Raw genomic sequence first — 22,039 nt, forward strand, 5'->3', positions numbered from 1 at the left:
CGCAGAAACTGATTCAACAAAGTTATGAGGACAGATTAAAAATGACACTCCGTAAATTTTACAGACACCATCACGAATTGGTTGATCCATACGATGTGTCTTTGTCCAAACTAATAAGGACATTTTTACAACGTGTTAGATTGTGGTTTGTCATTACGTCGTCTGATCTTTAAATAACCGAACGTGACTTATTCCCGATTGTGACTGTTTTGTTGAGTGTAATTCGCATTGCTATATGACGTATCACGGTACTTTTCTATCCGAAATTCGTGTATTCAGTTTTGATGTAATATTTGTTATTCTAAAATGTCAAATGTCTTATCATTTGTAGTTGTAAATCTTATGGTTTTCTGTTGCATTCGTGTGTTATGGTAAAGATAATTACTCATCCAGTTCATTTATTAAATTTTAGTTTGGTTCAACTAAATCTATACGATATATTTGGTTTACAGTTTGATTTAGAAGAAATACCGACATATAGCTAGATAATAGATTAATTATCAAATTACTACCACAATGTGATATAAATGGTCTTGTAATTTTCATTGTTATTAATAGATGGAATATCAACATTACTAACCTAACCTTATCTTGAATATATCCTAATTTTGGGATTTTTTTTAGAAATTCAAATGTGACGTCACTTAAATTTGTGCGTTTATCGACATTTGGCTAACGCGGCTGTGCATTTTTATATGCTCGTTTAGTAAAGGCAACAGTAGTATACCGCTGTTCATTTATCAATCCGTTTTTAATTTGTAGTTAGTCACCGGTTTTATCATTTAAATCAATTATATGAGGGTCTGGATTGGGGGGGGGGGGGTCTGTTATTCTGTAAACATTCAATTTTCACCCCTTTTTCTCTAATCTTCAAAAAATTAACCCCTTTTTTCTCTAATCTTCAAAAAATTAGACCACGCATTTCTCTAATCTTCATTTTTTTTTGCCCGTTATTCTCTAATCTTCACTTTTTAAGGGCATTATTCTTTAATCATTTAACCCCCTCCAAACCCTCTTATATAGTCATTTTATAAGAAAAATACTGTTTGCAAACGTTTGAATATTCTAATAATAAGGATATTCTTGTCCCAGGCAGAAATCCGTAGACATATTGGGCACAACTATACACATATCAATCGACAAAAAACAGACCTATAGATATATTTGAATATTTTTCATCTTCTGGTACATTAGTATAGATTTTTTTTGCATGTCCCGCTCATCATCACGTTCTTGATAAGATTCAAGGTAGTCGCAATAATATCACCTTTTTCCAGTAAACTTGTCACATCTTAAACACTTTCTTCTTATTATTGCCCCTTTTATATCTTTCATTATGAAGATATTTCAATTTCAAAATACAATGCATATAAAAGACGTTAGGTCAGATCATTATAGATGGTATTACAGCTATGGTCAGATAAAAGTAATATCACCCCAGAGAGTAACACCTTCACTGATTTTAACTGATCAAAAGTTTCATTGCTGTTTTAAAGAACGCTGTCACAATTTAATTTCTTTAAATAATTGTTATCATGTTTTATGTATACAAACCCTTGAATGTTAATTAGGTGCAAATGTCAAAATGGTCGGATTTATTGCATATATCACTGGCATCAGAGGAAATACCACATCAGAATAAATAGAGTTTAATTGGTTTGACAAATAACTGATGCATTTACGACTGTGGTTTAAAAATAAATACGGACATCTGATTAGTTTCAAATACTTATGATATAATCAAGCAAGTGATAATATCAACCTATTGATATATTTAATCTGAATTTCTCACCCTTTTCATATATCATAGAGCATGAAAAAGAGACCTATTTCAGCTGCTCATCCCTAACACTAATTATATAGTAAGTGCCCCCCCCCCTTTCCCCGATATTTTTACTGTAAGTCGTACATTCTGTAAAACATTAAAACATCTAACAAGTGATGTCAAAGACGCTACTGCTGACAAGTTGAAGTGAGAAGTACGACAGACCACATTGCCAAACTCTTAACTTCAATTGGTCTCCGGTAGAGTGTTGTCTCATTGGCAACAAAATGACAACAGACCACATTACCAACTCTTACTTCAATTGGTCTCTAGTAGAATGTTGTCTCATTGGCAACAGAATGACAACAGACCACATTACCAACTCTTACTTCAATTGGTCTTTGGTAGAGTGTTGTCTCATTGGCAACAGAACTACAACAGAACACATTACCAACTCTTACTTCAATTGGTCTTTGATAGAGTGTTGTCTCATTGGCAACAGAATTACAACAGACCACATTACCAACTCTAACGTCAATTGGTCTCCGGTAGAGTGTTGTCTCATTGGCAACTGAATGACAACAGACCTAATTACCAACTCTTACTTCAATTGGTCTCCGGTAGAGTGTTGTCTCATTGGCAACAGAATAACAACAGACCACATTACCAACTCTAACTTCAATTGGTCTCCGGTAGAGTGTTGTCTCATTGGCAACAGAATAACAACAGACCACATTACCAACTCTTACTTCAATTGGTCTCCGTTAGAGTGTTGTCTCATTAGCAACAGAATGACAACAGACCACATTACCAACTCTAACTTCAATTGGTCTCCGGTAGAGTGTTGTCTCATTGGCAACAGAATTACAACAGACCACATTACCAACTCTAACTTCAATTGGTCTCCTGTAGAATGTTGTCTCATTGGCAACAGAATTACAACAGACCACATTACCAACTCTTACTTCAATTGGTCTCTGGTAGAGTGTTGTCTCATTGGCAACAAAATTACAACAGACCACATTACCAACTCTTACTTCAATTGGTCTCCGGTAGAGTGTTGTCTCATTGGCAACAGAATTACAACAGACCACATTACCAACTCTTACTTCAATTGGTCTTTGGTAGAGTGTTGTCTCATTGGCAACAGAATTACAACAGACCACATTACCAACTCTTACTTCAATAAGTCTCTGGTAGAGTGTTGTCTCATTGGCAACAGAATTACAACAGACCACATTACCAACTCTTACTTCAATTGGTCTCTGGTAGAGTGTTGTCTCATTGGCAACAGAATTACAACAGACCACATTACCAACTCTTACTTCAATAAGTCTCTGGTAGAGTGTTGTCTCATTGGCAACAGAATTACAACAGACCACATTACCAACTCTTACTTCAATTGGTCTCTGGTAGAGTGTTGTCTCATTGGCAACAAAATTACAACAGACCACATTACCAACTCTTACTTCAATAAGTCTCTGGTAGAGTGTTGTCTCATTGGCAACAGAATTACAACAGACCACATTACCAACTCTTACTTCAATTGGTCTCCGGTAGAGTGTTGTCTCATTGGCAACAGAATTACAACAGACCACATTACCAACTCTTACTTCAATTGGTCTCCGGTAGAGTGTTGTCTCATTGGCAACAGAATTACAACAGACCACATTATCAACTCTTACTTCAATAAGTCTCCGGTAGAGTGTTGTCTCATTGGCAACAGAATTACAACAGACCACATTACCAACTCTTACTTCAATTGGTCTCCGGTAGAGTGTTGTCTCATCGGCAACAGAATTACAACAGACCACATTACCAACTCTTACTTCAATTGGTCTTTGGTAGAACGTTGTCTCATTGGCAACAGAATTACAACAGACCACATTACCAACTCTTACTTCAATTGGTCTTTGGTAGAATGTTGTCTCATTGGCAACAGAATTACAACAGACCACATTACCAACTCTTACTTCAATTGGTCTCTGGTAGAGTGTTGTCTCATTGGCAACAGAATTACAACAGACCACATTATCAACTCTTACTTCAATAAGTCTCCGGTAGAGTGTTGTCTCATTGGCAACAGAATTACAACAGACCACATTACCAACTCTTACTTCAATTGGTCTCCGGTAGAGTGTTGTCTCATTGGCAACAGAATTACAACAGACCACATTACCAACTCTTACTTCAATTGGTCTCTGGTAGAGTGTTGTCTCATTGGCAACAGATTTACAACAGACCACATTACCAACTCTTACTTCAATAAGTCTCTGGTAGAGTGTTGTCTCATTGGCAACAGAATTACAACAGACCACATTACCAACTCTTACTTCAATTGGTCTCTGGTAGAGTGTTGTCTCATTGGCAACAGAATTACAACAGACCACATTACCAACTCTTACTTCAATAAGTCTCTGGTAGAGTGTTGTCTTATTGGCAACAGAATTACAACAGACCACATTACCAACTCTTACTTCAATTGGTCTCCGGTAGAGTGTTGTCTCATTGGCAACAGAATTACAACAGACCACATTACCAACTCTTACTTCAATTGGTCTCCGGTAGAGTGTTGTCTCATTGGCAACAGAATTACAACAGACCACATTACCAACTCTTACTTCAATTGGTCTTTGGTAGAATGTTGTCTCATTGGCAACAGAATTACAACAGACCACATTACCAACTCTTACTTCAATTGGTCTTTGGTAGAGTGTTGTCTCATTGGCAACAGAACTACAACAGAACACATTACCAACTCTTACTTCAATTGGTCTCCGGTAGAGTGTTGTCTCATTGGCAACAGAATGACAACAGACCACATTACCAACTCTTACTTCAATTGGTCTTTGGTAGAGTGTTGTCTCATTTGCAACAGAACTACAACAGAACACATTACCAACTCTTACTTCAATTGGTCTTTGATAGAGTGTTGTCTCATTGGCAACAGAATTACAACAGACCACATTACCAACTCTAACTTCAATTGGTCTCCGGTAGAGTGTTGTCTCATTGGCAACTGAATGACAACAGACCTAATTACCAACTCTTACTTCAATTGGTCTCCGGTAGAGTGTTGTCTCATTGGCAACAGAATAACAACAGACCACATTACCAACTCTAACTTCAATTGGTCTCCGGTAGAGTGTTGTCTCATTGGCAACAGAATAACAACAGACCACATTACCAACTCTTACTTCAATTGGTCTCCGTTAGAGTGTTGTCTCATTAGCAACAGAATGACAACAGACCACATTACCAACTCTAACTTCAATTGGTCTCCGGTAGAATGTTGTCTCATTGGCAACAGAATTACAACAGACCACATTACCAACTCTTACTTCAATTGGTCTCTGGTAGAGTGTTGTCTCATTGGCAACAGAATTACAACAGACCACATTACCAACTCTTACTTCAATTTGTCTCCGGTAGAGTGTTGTCTCATTGGCAACAGAATTACAACAGACTACATTACCAACTCTAACTTCAATTGGTCTCCGGTAGAGTGTTGTCTCATTGGCAACAGAATTACAACAGACCACATTACCAACTCGTACTTCAATTGGTCTCCGGTAGAGTGTTGTCTCATTGGCAACAGAACTACAACAGAACACATTATCAAACCCTTACTTCAATTGGTCTCTGGTAGAGTGTTGTCTCATTGGCAACAAAATTACAACAGACCACATTACCAACTCTTACGTCAATAAGTCTCCGGTAGAGTGTTGTCTCATTGGCAACAGAATTACAACAGACCACATTACCAACTCTTACTTCAATTGGTCTCCTGTAGAGTGTTGTCTCATTGGCAACAGAATTACAACAGACCACATTACAAACTCTTACTTCAATTGGTCTCCGGTAGAGTGTTGTCTCATTGGCAACAGAATTACAACAGACCACATTACCAACTCTTACTTCAATTGGTCTCCGGTAGAGTGTTGTCTCATTGGCAACAGAATTACAACAGACCACATTACCAACTCTTACTTCAATAAGTCTCCGGTAGAGTGTTGTCTCATTGGCAACAGAATAACAACAGACCACATTACCGACTCTTACTTCAATTGGTCTCCGGTAGAGTGTTGTCTCATTGGCAACAGAATTACAACAGACCACATTACCAACTCTTACTTCAATTGGTCTTTGGTAGAATGTTGTCTCATTGGCAACAGAATTACAACAGACCACATTACCAACTCTTACTTCAATTGGTCTCTGGTAGAGTGTTGTCTCATTTGCAACATAATTACAACAGTCCACATTACCAACTCTTAGTTCAATAAGTCTCCGGTAGAGTGTTGTCTCATTGGCAACAGAATTACAACAGACCACATTACCAACTCTTACTTCAATTGGTCTCCGGTAGAGTGTTGTCTCATTGGCAACAGAATTACAACAGACCACATTACCAACTCTTACTTCAATTGGTCTTTGGTAGAATGTTGTCTCATTGGCAACAGAATTACAACAGACCACATTACCAACTCTTACTTCAATTGGTCTCTGGTAGAGTGTTGTCTCATTGGCAACAGAATTACAACAGACCACATTACCAACTCTTACTTCAATTAGTCTCCGGTAGAGTGTTTTCTCATTGGCAACAGAATTACAACAGACCACATTACCAACTCTTACTTCAATTGGTCTCCGGTAGAGTGTTGTCTCATTGGCAACAGAATTACAACAGACCACATTACCAACTCTTACTTCAATTGGTCTCCGGTAGAGTGTTGTCTCATTTGCAACAGAATTACAACAGACCACATTACCAACTCTTACTTCAATTGGTCTCCGGTAGAGTGTTGTCTCATTGGCAACAGAATTACAACAGACCACATTACCAACTCTTACTTCAATTGGTCACCGGTAGAGTGTTGTCTCATTGGCAACAGAATTACAACAGACCACATTACCAACTCTTACTTCAATTGGTCTCCGGTAGAGTGTTGTCTCATTGGCAACAGAATTACAACAGACCACATTACCAACTCTTACTTCAATAAGTCTCTGGTAGAGTGTTGTCTCATTGGCAACAGAATTACAACAGACCACATTACCAACTCTTACTTCAATTGGTCTCCGGTAGAGTGTTGTCTCATTGGCAACAGAATTACAACAGACCACATTACCAACTCTAACTTCAATTTTTCTTTGGTAAAGTGTTGTCTCATTGGCAACAGAATTACAACAGACCACATTACCAACTCTTACTTCAATTGGTCTCCGGTAGAGTGTTGTCTCATTGGCAACAGAATTACAACAGACCACATTACCAACTCTTACTTCAATTGGTCTCCGATAGAGTGTTGTCTCATTGGCAACAGAATTACAACAGACCACATTACCAACTCTTACTTCAATTGGTCTCCAGTAGAGTGTTGTCTCATTGGCAACAAAATTACAACAGACCACATTACCAACTCTTACTTCAATTGGTCTTTGGTAGAGTGTTGTCTCATTGACAACAGAATTACAACAGACCACATTACCAACTCTTACTTGAATTGGTCTTTGGTAGAGTGTTGTCTCATTGGCAACAGAATTACAACAGACCACATTACCAACTCTTACTTCAATTGGTCTTTGGTAGAGTGTTGTCTCATTGACAACAGAATTACAACAGACCACATTACCAACTCTTACTTCAATAAATCTCCGGAAGAGTGTTGTCTCATTGGCAACAGAATGACAAAAAACAACATTCCCAACTCTTACTTCAATTGGTCTTTGGTAGAGTGTTGTCTCATTGACAACAGAATTACAACAGACCACATTACCAACTCTTACATCAATTGGTCTTTGGTAGAGTGTTGTCTCATTGGCAACAGAATTACAACAGACCACATTACCATCTCTTACTTCAATTGGTCTTTGGTAGAGTGTTGTCTCATTGACAACAGAATTACAACAGACCACATTACCAACTCTTACTTCAATTGGTCTTTGGTAGAGTGTTGTCTCATTGACAACAGAATGACAACAGACCACATTACCAACTCTTACTTCAATAAGTCTCCAGTAGAGTGTTGTCTCATTGGCAACATAATTACAACAGACCACATTACCAACTCTTAGTTCAATAAGTCTCTGGTAGAGTGTTGTCTCATTGGCAACAGAATTACAACAGACCACATTACCAACTCTTACTTCAATTGGTCTCCGGTAGAGTGTTGTCTCATTGGCAACAGAATTACAACAGACCACATTACCAACTCTAACTTCAATTGGTCTCCGGTAGAGTGTTGTCTCATTGGCAACAGAATTACAACAGACCACATTACCAACTCTTACTTCAATTGGTCTCCGGTAGAGTGTTGTCTCATTGGCAACAGAATTACAACAGACCACATTACCAACTCTTACTTCAAATGGTCTTTGGTAGAGTGTTGTCTCATTGGCAACAGAATTACAACAGACCACATTACCAACTCTAACTTCAATTGGTCTCCGGTAGAGTGTTGTCTCATTGGCAACAGAATTACAACAGACCACATTACCAACTCTAACTTCAATTGGTCTTTGGTAGAGTGTTGTCTCATTGGCAACAGAATTACAACAGACCACATTACCAACTCTAACTTCAATTGGTCTCCGGTAGAGTGTTGTCTCATTGGCAACAGAATTACAACAGACCACATTACCAACTCTTAGTTCAATAAGTCTCTGGTAGAGTGTTGTCTCATTGGCAACAGAATTGCAACAGACCACATTACCAACTCTTACTTCAATTGGTCTTTGGTAGAGTGTTGTCTCATTGACAACAGAATTACAACAGACCACATTACCAACTCTTACTTCAATTGGTCTCCTGTAGAGTGTTGTCTCATTGTCAACAGAATTACAACAGACCACATTACCAACTCTTACTTCAATTGGTCTCAGGTAGAGTGTTGTCTCATTGTCAACAGAATTACAACAGACCACATTACCAACTCTTACTTCAATTGGTCTCTGGTAGAGTGTTGTCTCATTGGCAACAGAATTACAACAGACCACATTACCAACTCTAACTTCAATTGGTCTCCTGTAGAGTGTTATCTCATTGGCAACAGAATTACAACAGACCACATTACCAACTCTTACTTCAATTGGTCTCCGGTAGAGTGTTGTCTCATTGGCAACATAATTACAACAGACCACATTACCAACTCTTAGTTCAATAAGTCTCCGGTAGAATGTTGTCTCATTGGCAACAGAATTACAACAGACCACATTACCAACTCTTAGTTCAATAAGTCTCCGGTAGAATGTTGTCTCATTGACAACAGAATTACAACAAACCACATTACCAACTCTTACTTCAATTGGTCTCCGGTAGAGTGTTGTTTCATTGGCAACATAATGACAACAGACCACATTACCAACTCTTACTTCAATTGGTCTCCTGTAGAGTGTTGTCTCATTGGCAACATAATTACAACAGACCACATTACCAACTCTAACTTCAATTGGTCTCCTGTAGAGTGTTGTCTCATTGGCAACAGAATTACAACAGACCACATTACCAACTCTTAGTTCAATAAGTCTCTGGTAGAATGTTGTCTCATTGGCAACAGAATTACAACAGACCCCATTACCAACTCTTACTTCAATTGGTCTCTTGTAGAGTGTTGTCTCATTGGCAACAGAATTACAACAGACCACATTACCAACTCTTACTTTAATAAGTCTCTGGTAGAGTGTTGTCTCATTGGCAACAGAATTACAACAGACCACATTACCAACTCTTAGTTCAATAAGTCTCCGGTAGAATGTTGTCTCATTGACAACAGAATTACAACAAACCACATTACCAACTCTTACTTCAATTGGTCTCCGGTGGAGTGTTGTCTCATTGGCAACAGAATTACAACAGACCACATTACCAACTCTAACTTCAATTGGTCTCCTGTAGAGTGTTGTCTCATTGGCAACAGAATTACAACAGACCACATTACCAACTCTTAGTTCAATAAGTCTCCGGTAGTATGTAGTCTCATTGGCAACAGAATTACAACAGACCACATTACCAACTCTTAGTTCAATAAGTCTCCGGTAGAATGTTGTCTCATTGACAACAGAATTACAACAAACCACATTACCAACTCTTACTTCAATTGGTCTCCGGTAGAGTGTTGTCTCATTGGCAACAGAATTACAACAGACCACATTACCAACTCTTACTTCAATTGGTCTCCGGTAGAGTGTTGTCTCATTGGCAACAGAATTACAACAGACCACATTACCAAACTCTTGGTCTCTGATGGAAAGTTGTCTCATTGGCAATCATATCACATCTTCAAATTTTTATATCCACCAAAAGATTTTCCTCACTCAGTTACATATTTACTGGATACAGGTATATAAAGTGGTGTGTGTTTATTAAGTCATCAGTCATATTCATCTTCTGTTTTATTTCCTAATTTGTATACAAATGTACTTAAAATGGTACAACTTGCTGATTTAATATATTTTGATTATTGACTGACGCATATATTTAGTGATACAAATAAAAAGTTATGTAATGCAGATACAATATGTTCAACATTTAACATACATGTACTGCATCAAGTTTTTGCAAGGATATCTTCGATGATTGTAACACTTTTGAAATAATGCTAACTAATAATTGAATAGGCATTAAATGGTTAAGCTAATCAGCAAGACAAGATCAACAAATAATCCAAATGACTGAAAATAATCATCGACTCCTTATTGGGGTAATTGATTGTAAACAGCTTTAAACAGCAAACTGTATCTACAATTAATTAAACACTGCTTAATTCAATGGTCAATTCTTTTTATAGGAGATAGTGTCCTTAAATTTTAATTTTCTCCATTACATTCTTGTGTTCCTATTATCTTAAAACTACATGTCATTTTTGTAGGCAAGACATACAAACTCAATTATCCTGTTAAAACCTTTTTAATTTTATTTTGAAGTACGGAAAATGAGATCTTCCAATTCTTGAGTTGATACATTTTATATAAATATATATCTAAATATTGCACACTTGTTTACACATTGTATATAGATATGTTGCACACTTTTTGTTATGTTTCAACAACTTTAAACATATCCTTGTCTCCCTCAATACTATAGTTAACAGATTTGTAACCTGCTATATCTTTCACACGAGTTTCATGTACATAATCATACAACTTTTCAACCACTTCAGGAAGGGGTTTAATTTTGGCCATTTCTGCCAGTCCATCATTATAACGCCACTGTCTTGGACCCATATTATGGGCATATCTAACAGGAAGACCTTCTGACAGTCTCAGTTTGAAATCCTTATCAATGTCCTTTTTCATCTCTTCTTCAGATGGAAGCGGCATAGACCCATCAATTCCTGCTATAACAAACCTAACCTGCATATCAAAGGCTGGGAAAGGACAAATAGTCTTTAATATACCTATGAACGACAGTGAGGGATAGTGTGTGTGTATCACATGTTTATAAAGAGGCCATATTCTCTCCTCCTCTACTTGTAAACCTATATCCTCTGACAGGAAAGGGAAGTTATATAGATAGCCTGTACACAGGAGTAAAACATCTACGTCCACTTCATTATCGTCTTTAAATATCACAGAATGTTTGTTCAGTTGCTTTATTCCAGGTCTTTGTTCTACATTATCTGGTAAAACTGTCTGTAACACGGCTTTATTGTGACTCATATATAACTGAAAATAGAAGGTATAAGTGATTATCAATAATATTAATACTTTCTCAGACAAACCTAGAATAGAAACATTGATGTCATCAAGATTTTAGTTGAACTTATATGTTGACAACAGTCGTTAACATTTTTTTTTGTTTTTAACAGGCTATCATTTCAACTTGGAATTCTTTTTAATCATGGAATTTACATAATTTCTTGTGCTAGAAATTTTTAATATATTTCAATTCTATTCTGTCTTTTTAATGTTCTGTGCGTCACACACAACACTTTCTATTACAAAAAAGATAGCACATTTTCAATAGAATGTACTGTGTCGTGCACAACACTATCTTTACATAATACATTGTATGGAAAGTGTTATGCGCCCCTCAAAACATTATAATACAGAATAAACATGGAATTCATAAAAAATACAGAAAATTTGCAAATTCCATAATTAAAAATAATTCCAATTTGAAACAATAGCCTGGTTTTTTTTATAGAATTGGTTGAAATAAAATATCATACTTCCCAGTCAAACAAGAAAAGTGAGTGAACTCAAAAAGGGATGTCCCCATCCTGCAATACAATTTGTGTTTTGAATTAAAAAAACTTGCACGTCTCCCCTTTCACTTTAGATAACATTAACAGTACAATTTTTACCTCACCAGATACCCATTTTGACAATAAATGTCTCTTCGGTGATGCTCAAGGCCAAAATGGTTTAAAACACAAACTTATTAAAGCTTAAAGAGATAAGCAAACCATAATTGAAGATAATTTTTTTATGTTTGCACATTATCAGGAAATGTTCTATAACTGTGGACAGTTTGATTACTATCTGCATGATCTGTCCAGACAAGGAGAGCCCTTACAAGGTACATTGGCATACAGACAAAATACAGGGTCACATTTCACGCGACTCTTTACAATAACAATACATTTCAATAAGAACAATGAAGGATTGTAAATTTGCTTCATCTATCACCTTGCACTTCAATGACTTGACTGTGGATTACTACAACAGTTGGTTAAAATGTCTGACCAGTTTTGTCAGTATTTCAAATAAGATGCTATAGGTGGAATGCTACACTCAGTCAAGTCCAACTACAAATAGAACTATTGAGCTACAGTGCAATTTATTTTCCGCTTTTGTAATTAAGAGATGTAGTCAAGTTTGATATTAACTAACTTACATATTTAGCACAAGAAGAAACATCAACAGCAATATCCTGTCCAGATGCAGCAGCACCAAGGCAGACAACTCTTTTACCAGTAAACTGTTCAGGATGTCTATAACAATGACTGTGGATTACCTCCCCTTCAAAGTCATCAAGACCAGGAATTTGTGGATAAAGTGGTACCTCGTAATGCCTGAAAAATATACAATAAACATGATATACACTGGTTTTATAATTTATAACAGAACTTTGACTAAAAGATATCCCTTCAAAAATCTCCTAATTGCACATCAATGTAATGGTGAACTGGCATTCACTGTAATCATGATCATAACAAAACATTGTGTATGGAAAAAAATCAAAATATTGTCATGCAGTATCTCCTGCTGGTATGCAAGAACAATGAATCATAATCTGTTCATGTAAAATGATATATACCCTATAAAATGAAATATTGAAGAAGTAAGTAAAATGGATAGGTATAAAAACATTCATCAACTGGTTAACTGGTTTATTTATACTGGAGCAAGTGCATGACATGTCAAAAATTATCTTGAATCTAATCATACTGCTGTTTAAAAATGTTAATATTTTTAAAATATCCAATAATACAATGTTTGCAATTAGAAGTACATATTTTTTGAGCTGATATAATTTTACATGTGAGTTTAATTTACATTTTATATATATATATAAGAAGATGTGTTTACTTTATAATAATCTCAGGTAACTCAAAAATAAACATGAAAAAGGTAAAAATAACTTTACTAGTATAACAGTATAGCTCAAACGGTAACAATCTAGAGGAAGAGATGACAACACATCCTGACTAGCTCTTCATACTAACTAAGGTCTTACTACTAAATAACTAGTTGGAGAGGCATCAAATACCCTTCTGAAAAATAGCTGTAACCCGTTTGGTATTAAACCCATAAATCCCACCAGTTCTCAGATAGGATCCAGACATTAGGATGTCACCAGTTCTCAGATAGGATCCAGACATTATAGGATGTTCATGTTTTAGTAGTGAGAGATCCCCTATATATACAACATGCTGTTAGATGTTCATGATTTAGTAGTGAGAGATCCCCTATATATACAACATGATGTTAATTTAGATAATAAAATTTACCCATTACAAACCATAACAACATCAAATATTTCTGTTTTTGTTTCATCTCTTTGTCCTACATTACTGTATGACACATGCCATTGTGTTTTGTCTCCATCAACTTCAGGACGGACATGTTGTACCAAAGTCTCAAACTACATGAAAATAAATAATATTCTAAATTCAATAATATCAAATTTTTTTTATGTAAAAACATTATACAAGTTTATATGAAATATATCATGTATAAGGAACAAGGGATTCAAAATTTATAATTTATGAAATATATCATGTATAAGGAACAAGGAATTCAAAATTTATAATTTATCAAATACAATTTAATTAATAACTTCTTTTTTTTTAAAGTGAAATATCAAGGAACAGCAACATTTTTATACCTTCTTTTTTGTCCAAAATAGAGGAAGATGACAACAAATTTTACTATTACTTTAACAATGTCATCATAATTTTAGAATTAAAAACTTGATTCATGCATAGTGTACAATTTATATAATTTTCAGAATTTCTTAAGATGCACCAATGTATACAATGTTATTTTCATTTATACACATGCACATAATTTTGTACCTAGACTATCTTAGTGTATATTTCTTGAAATGTTCATGGATAACATGTGCAATATGTTGTGCTCAACATGTTTTTTTTTAATCTCTAAAGTAGTTGGAAAATCGATATATATATATATGTAGGACTCTGAAGTTCGATGGGGACACTAAAGTACGATGTTCACGCTAAAGTGCGATGGTCTACGCTTAAGTACGATGCCTACACACGCTAAAGTGCGATGGTCCGCGAAAGTATAGACGTAATAAATGTACTATGGATTATGACGTGAACAGTCTTTAATACAACAAACTAGAGGCTCTAAAGAGCCTGTGTCGCTCAGCTTGGTCTTGTGCATATTAAACAATGGACACGGATAAATTCATGACATAATTGTGTTTTGGTGATAGTGATGTGTTTGTAGATCTTACTTTACTGAACATTCTTGTTGCTACAATTATCTCTATCTATAATGAACTTGGCCCAGTAAATACAGTGGAAAATATTTTCTAAAAATTTACAAAAAATTATGAAAAATGTTAAAAATTAACTATAAAGGGCAATAACTCCTTAAGGGGTCAATTGACTATTTTGGTCATGTAAACTTATTTGTAGATCTTATTTTGCTGAACGTTATTGCTGCATACAGTTTATCTCTATCTATAATAATATTGAAGATAATAACAAAAAACGGCAAAATTTCCTTAAAATTACCAATTCAGGACAGTAACCTAACAACAGGTTGTCCGATCCATGTGAAAACATCAGGGCAGATAGATCTTGACCTGATAAACAATTAAACCCTGTCAGATTTTCTCTTAATGCTTCGGTTTTTGAGTTATAAGCCAAAAACTGCATTTTACCTCTATGTTCTATTATTAGCCGTGGCAGCCATTTTGGTTGATTGGCCAGGTCACGCCACACATTTTTTAAACAAGTTACCCCAATGATGATTGTGGCCAAGTTTAGTTTAATTTGGCCCAGTAGTTTCAGAGAAGAAGATTTTTGTGAAAGATTACTAAGATTTACGAAAAAATGGTTAAAAATTGACTATAAAGGGCAATAACTCCTTCAGGGGTCAACTGACCATTTTGGTCATGCTGACTTATTTGTAAATCTTACATTGCTGAACATTATTGCTGTTTACAGTTTATCTCTATCTATAATAATATACAAGATAATAACCAAAAACAGCAAAATTTCCTTAAAATTACCAATTCAGGGGCAGCAACCCAACAACAGGTTGTCCGATTCATCTGAAAATTTCAGGACAGATAGATCTTGACCTGATAAACACTTTTACCACATGTCAGATTTGCTCTAAATGCTTTGGTTTTTGAGTCATAAGCCAAAAACTGCATTTTACCCCTATGTTCTATTTTTAGCCATGGCGGCCATCTTGGTTGGTTGGCCGGGTCACGCCACATATTTTTTAAACTAGATATCCCAAAGATGATTGTGGCCAAGTTTGGATTAATTTGGCCCAGTAGTTTCAGAGGAGAAGATTTTTGTAAAAGATTACTAAGGTTTACGAAAAATGGTTAAAAATTGACTATAAAGGTCAATAACTCCTAAAGGGGTTAACTGACCATTTTGAGGAGAAGATTTTTGTAAAAGTTAACGACGACGGACGACGACGACGATGACGGACGACGACGGACGACAGACGCCAAGTGATGGGAAAAGCTCACTTGGCCCTTCGGGCCAGGTAAGGGCCAGGTGAGCTAAAAATGAACATGCCGAAAGATAAATGTAGAATATTTGATTAACAACTTTAAAGCAAATGTCCATTACTTACTCAATTTAAACATGATAACCGTGTTTTGTCGGCTGAAGCAAATGTGGATTTTTTTTGGTGTTAGAAGAAGGACTTCTGTCCTGCAGTCGACCATCTTACTATATTGATACAAAGGTATGCGCATAAGTATTCTTTATCCTGTTTCTGTTATGGCTAATGGATACACTGAAATTATTGTTTATGTTGCAGTTTACTTTGCCGTCCCCGTTCAAATATTGTCGATTTTAATGAAAATTAAAGTCGGTAAAATAAAGGTATGTCATGTTTCCATGCGTAAATCATAAATTGTCTGCTAAAAATTAGAACAAATTTTGTATTTGTAATTTACAATGTCAGACGACTTTGAGGGAAGTTAGTGATAGACTGTGTGAACGGCAATTTCAAGCTACAACAATTATCCAAATACGTGATGCCTATCTGAATTAAAAAAAACATACACAGGATATATAGATTTTTGTCACACCTAAATTACCATTTTAGCAATTATAACGTGGTCGTTCTTCTTAATTTAAAACAATGATCACTTAAGCCTACCGGTAATTATAAAGCCTATCAAATATGTCATAAAACCTTGTACTAGCTTTCGCAAGAAGACTTTTTTTAAATCCGTGTTCTTTAATACTTTAAGCCCTTTAACATTATCTTTAGTCCAGCGCACTTTAGCGAGATAAACCTTCGTACTTTTGCGAACAAACAGCCATCGCACTTTAGCGTGATACACCATTGTACTTAAGAGTAGACCATCGCACTTTAGAGTGACCATCGCACTTTAGAGTACCATCGCACTTTAGAGTCCTACATATGTATGATGCCATACCGATAAGGCTTTTATTTATCTAAATGTAATCTTTACAGCAAAAAACATGTGTCTGTGACATGGTGACATAAAATAGCTAATAACATTACTCTCAGAAAATTTTTGTCTACCGTCTTTTGGTGTGTATTACGCGCACATTTATACCCTGGGTCATCTTTCTTGTAAGAGGGGTGGGCTTTATCTACAAACATTTTCTTGGTCTTTTTTTTTCAGGTCCAAACTCCTGACAAAAAAATATCCAAGTGAAGTGAAGAGTACGGAATATTTTTGCTAAAACCTCGATTGTTGTTATGTTTTACATGTTATATTTATAATATGTATCTTTAGTTCGTTTCTGTGTGTATTACATTAAAATGTTGTGTCATTTGTTTTCTCTTATTTTTTAGTGTAAATTCACATTGCGATAAGACGTGTCACGGTACTTGTCTATCCCAAATTCATGTATTTGGTTTTGATGTTATATATATATATGTTATATTTGTTATTCTCGTGGGATTTTGTCTATGTGTGTTACATTTTAGTGTTATGTCGTTGTTCTCCTCTCATATTTAATGCGTTTCCCTCGGTTTTAGTGTGTTACCCCGATTTTGTTTTTTGTCCATGGATTTATGAGTTTTGAACAGCGGTATACTACTGTTGCCTTTATTTAGATTTGTTGCCAGTTTCATTTAGTTTATTTGTGGCAGATTTACAATTGCTGTCAGGGATCAATAAAAATAAATGTCTATATATACCTTTATACATTTGTGGAGATCATAATGTTTTGTATATTCTTGGAGGTATTCTAACACATCATCATGTTTTATAAATGAAGGAAGAGAGGATCTGAATGGAAAACCTGGAAATGCCATTACTTCTTTTGGAAGATTTGTTCTAAAAATATATAGGAAAGTTGTTTTCTGAACGATGTGTTAACCTTTTGTATAAATAAATGTTTATTCCACATCAAATTGATCAATCTCTGTTGGTTAGTTGGAAATCATTAAATCTCTTTATTTCTCAATTTAATACTGTGATTTTTTCAGATGTTAAGACATGACAGGCAGGACTAGAGATAAGTGTATAACTTTGAGAAATAGTTACTGATCGACTAACCTGAATCATCTAACTTCAACTAGTTGATTTTCCAAACAAGTTTGTAGTAGACTAATGACTGTAGATTTTGATTGTGTTTCTCAATTGCTTATAATTCATACAAAATGTTGAAAGATATAGTACTGATAGGGAAAACTTCTTCTATTCTGATCACTTGAAAAATCTACATATCATTTGCAACAGATTTGTATAAATGACAAATATCCCCTTACAGAGAAATGTTTTTTTAAATTCATTTCCATATAAAATTCCTGATAAAAAGGACGGTTATAATTACATTTCATATATATATATATGTTTTTATATACCTCAAGTTCTTATACATGCTTGATTGTACAGGAAGCCCATATTTATCACTGCCTGTTTCCTCTGTGTATATCCATGTCCCACCTTCTATTGAGTTTTTATCAAAACACACAGTATGGAAAATACTTGGACGAGCAGTAAGGTGTCTTACAGCACACAGCCCTGCAGCACCAGCTCCAATAACAGCTACTCTTATAGCCATAATCTTCTGTCAATAAGAAAAATAATAATCACATAACAGCTACTTTTATAGCCATAATCTACTGCAAATCAGAAAACAAAATAATCACATCATTCAAACTCAAAGTATGGTACTTTACCATTCAAAAGGTGAGTATCATAATCAATTCAAAATAGAAACAAATGCCTAAATATATCATGTAAAAAGGAAAGATATAGGAACACCAACAAGGTATACAACTTGTAGGAGTTAATAAAGTTGATAATTTTAAAATAGTATTGAAGATTAACAACTTATAATTTATATTCAATTTGGCAGAACATGATTGTAAACCTGGAGTGACATTTTCTTAGAATGCATGAATTAGAGGGGAAAAAAACGTAAGGAGTGTCATTTTTTCAAGAAAAATAACTTGCAGAGAAATAGAAGAGATTTTGGAATAGAATAAAATTATAGAGAATCTTGTACTCATTGATTTACAAAATTTAATATTTTACAGAATTTTTTTTATTTAACATGAATATTATGTGTAGACTTTTGAAAACTGAATGACAAAACTATGACAGATGCATATCCAATCCCTGGCATTTAAGACTATTTAAATATCATGAACATGATGAATATCCTTCATTGTTCACATCTTTAGATCTGGATATTTCAAATGTGGTAGTTTTATATTTAGACAACATAATTGTGATTGGAAAGGATTCAAAAGAGTGTCTTTAAAATCTGTGACATGGGTATAGGATTATGACCAGACCAGGACCTGCTCATCCTTCAGGAGAGCCTGAGATCACCCCAGTTTCTGGTGGGGTTTGTGTTGATCAGTCTTTAGATTTTTATCTTGTATTTTTTACATGTATTGCAACTCCCTATTTTAGCCAACATGCAGTCATTGCAGTAGTTTACCATGTTTCTCTAAGATCCTGTCAGTTCGCAATCAGCTGTTTCGTAATATGGAATCGGTTCGACTTTTGAATATATTTCATTGAACCATCAGTGATCATCAGTGCTTTAAATGAATACTATTTAAGATAATTAATTATTAATATCAATATATATATTGAATGAAAATATAAATGGAGATGACAATTCGTTAAAACGATTTACTATTTGAATTTTAAAACATAGTACAATAAAAATGCTAATACAACACACCCTAGTACCCAACAGCAGTACACACTTCTGGAACCTTCGGTCGATTGTGGTCTCAATTTAAAGGCAATCATTGAACTCCATCTTCTCTGAAAACTTTTTAAAATTCAAAGGCTATTAAATAACTTATTTTTAAATCCAAATTATATCAAATATGGATATTGTAAATTATGGAAAGCAATATCTAAATTTCTCTGTGGTAAGAATTCGTTGCGACTGCAGAGTACAATCCAAGATGTCAGCCTCCATGAAAATAAAATAGTCATATTTTTTTTAAAAGAAAAAATAACAAACAAATAATGTTTATTTCAGCTGAAAGTAAAGAGAAGGATTTTGAAGGATATACATTGATTTTTGTAAGGTTACTTTTTAATATGAAACAGGCATTACCTGTGAATGGGAACTTCGTCCCCATATAATGTGTATATTATTAAAAGTCTACAATGGAAATAAAATTAAAATTCAGACTTCTGATGTTTCTGTAGTCCAAATAACTATGACGTCTGGTAATAGCCTTGCCAGACGTCATAATTATTTGGACTAATGTTTCTGAAGCATTCGAAATTTATTAGATATTGTTAAAGTTTAGATGATAATAGTTTGCTGTAATAGTTATTATCCCCTGTGTAATGAGTTGTGGGGGGACATGGAAATACCGGAGTCCTGGGGCACTCCAGTCATGCCTCAGTGATTCCCTATATAATTAACCAAATTTTCCCCACAAAAATGGGGGGCTTGCGCCCCGCCCCCCTGGATCCGCCTATGTCAACTTTTTAAAAAATGTATGGAAAATGGCCTTGTTAGCTCTCTCATGGGTATAATTCTTGCCGATTTTTTAAAAGACTATACTAGAATATAGGCATTGGCGGATCCAGGAGGGAGGGGGGTCTTGGGGTTGGACGGGATTCTGGGATCGGGTGTTTTTAAGCTCGGGATCTTTGGGATTGACCTTTTCAGGATCCAGGAATTCTTTTTTTGAATTTCGGGATTTCGGGATCAGGACCCTTCCTACCCCCCCTCAGTATCAGTAGGAAATGTTGGACAGTGGAATTGGCAGTTGATATGATTATCTCTACATTAAGTATATGTGTTTATATTACAGCCAGCCGTGTCAGTAGGACATGTTGGACAGTTAGCAGTTGATATGATTATCTCCACATTATGTATATGTGTTTATATTACAGCCAGCAGTATCAGTAGGAAATGTTGGAAAGTGGAATTGGCAGTTGATATGATTATTTAAGGTAGCACAATACAAAGATTTTATAACTCCAACTCCCAAGTTTTAAAATGCTGTAACTTTCTTAATAATGCTTGAAAATTTATAAAAGTGGTAGTTTTGGATAGCTAACAGATTACACTTTCAAATTAATGCAATGTTAGTATTATGCAACAATTATGTAACCAATTATAATGTTAACTGTGTCTAAAATATTTTTCACCAAATTTCCACTTTCAAATGAAATTAGCTTCTGCATAGGTATCCCTAGAGGGTTGATTTTATTATATGTTGTTCCTATGGCCATTATCTACAAAAGGGTGTCTCAGATTTCAGATAGAATGTATAGAACAAATTTTACACCTAATTAAACATTATCTTCTTTAATGTGGTCAGAATGTTTACACTAATTAGAGATTTATGAGAGAATAGAATACCATAGAGACAATCTGAGACACCCTTTTGAAGCCCATGATGTGTTGATTAAGATTTCGTTAAAATTTTCTGTATAGTTAAAGAGATGATAGAGCTAAATTCATTCAAGTGAACTTACCCAGATTTTGCCACTAATTACATAATAATTGATTACATAATGATTGCATAATAAAAATATTGCATTTATTTAAAAGATTAACCTTTTATCTTTCTATATATACCTCTTTTATTATTTTCTATGCATTCATAAGAAAGTTACAGCATTTCAAAGGTTAGTGATTGGAAGTAAAAAAATCTTTGTATTGTGCTACCTTAAGTAAATACGTTTATATTACAGCCAGCAAATTATTTTGCGTATTTATAAGTTTTACCTTTCTCTAAGATCCTGTCAGTTCGCAATCAGCTGTTTCGTAATATGGAATCGGTTCGACTTTTGAATATATTTCATTGAACCATCAGTGATCATCAGTGCTTTAAATGAATACTATTTAAGATAATTAATTATTAATATCAATATATATATTGAATGAAAATATAAATGGAGATGACAATTCGTTAAAACGATTTACTATTTGAATTTTAAAACATAGTACAATAAAAATGCTAATACAACACACCCTAGTACCCAACAGCAGTACACACTTCTGGAACCTTCGGTCGATTGTGGTCTCAATTTAAAGGCAATCATTGAACTCCATCTTCTCTGAAAACTTTTTAAAATTCAAAGGCTATTAAATAACTTATTTTTAAATCCAAATTATATCAAAT

The 22,039-nt window shown here is 34.8% G+C and overlaps 2 protein-coding genes across 2 annotated transcripts in view; one reads left to right on the forward strand and one right to left on the reverse strand.

Moving 5' to 3' along the window:
- Positions 1 to 22,039, forward strand: part of LOC143080969 (anamorsin homolog) — a 79,847-nt gene that overhangs the window by 3,460 nt on the left and 54,348 nt on the right. The gene's annotated exons all lie outside the window — the stretch shown is intronic.
- Positions 10,667 to 21,763, reverse strand: LOC143080966 (uncharacterized). The gene is made up of 6 exons (XM_076257168.1): positions 21,643 to 21,763; positions 18,284 to 18,489; positions 17,615 to 17,753; positions 13,723 to 13,856; positions 12,606 to 12,783; positions 10,667 to 11,431 (listed from the first exon to the last, which is right to left on the reverse strand). Exons 2-6 carry the CDS (start codon positions 18,481 to 18,483, stop codon positions 10,802 to 10,804), a joined length of 1,281 nt encoding a protein of 426 aa, XP_076113283.1. The 5' UTR covers positions 18,484 to 18,489; positions 21,643 to 21,763; the 3' UTR covers positions 10,667 to 10,801.

The sequence above is a fragment of the Mytilus galloprovincialis genome, chromosome 6 (assembly GCF_965363235.1).
Source record: "Mytilus galloprovincialis chromosome 6, xbMytGall1.hap1.1, whole genome shotgun sequence".
In the NCBI taxonomy this organism is placed as follows: Eukaryota; Metazoa; Mollusca; class Bivalvia; order Mytilida; family Mytilidae; genus Mytilus; species Mytilus galloprovincialis.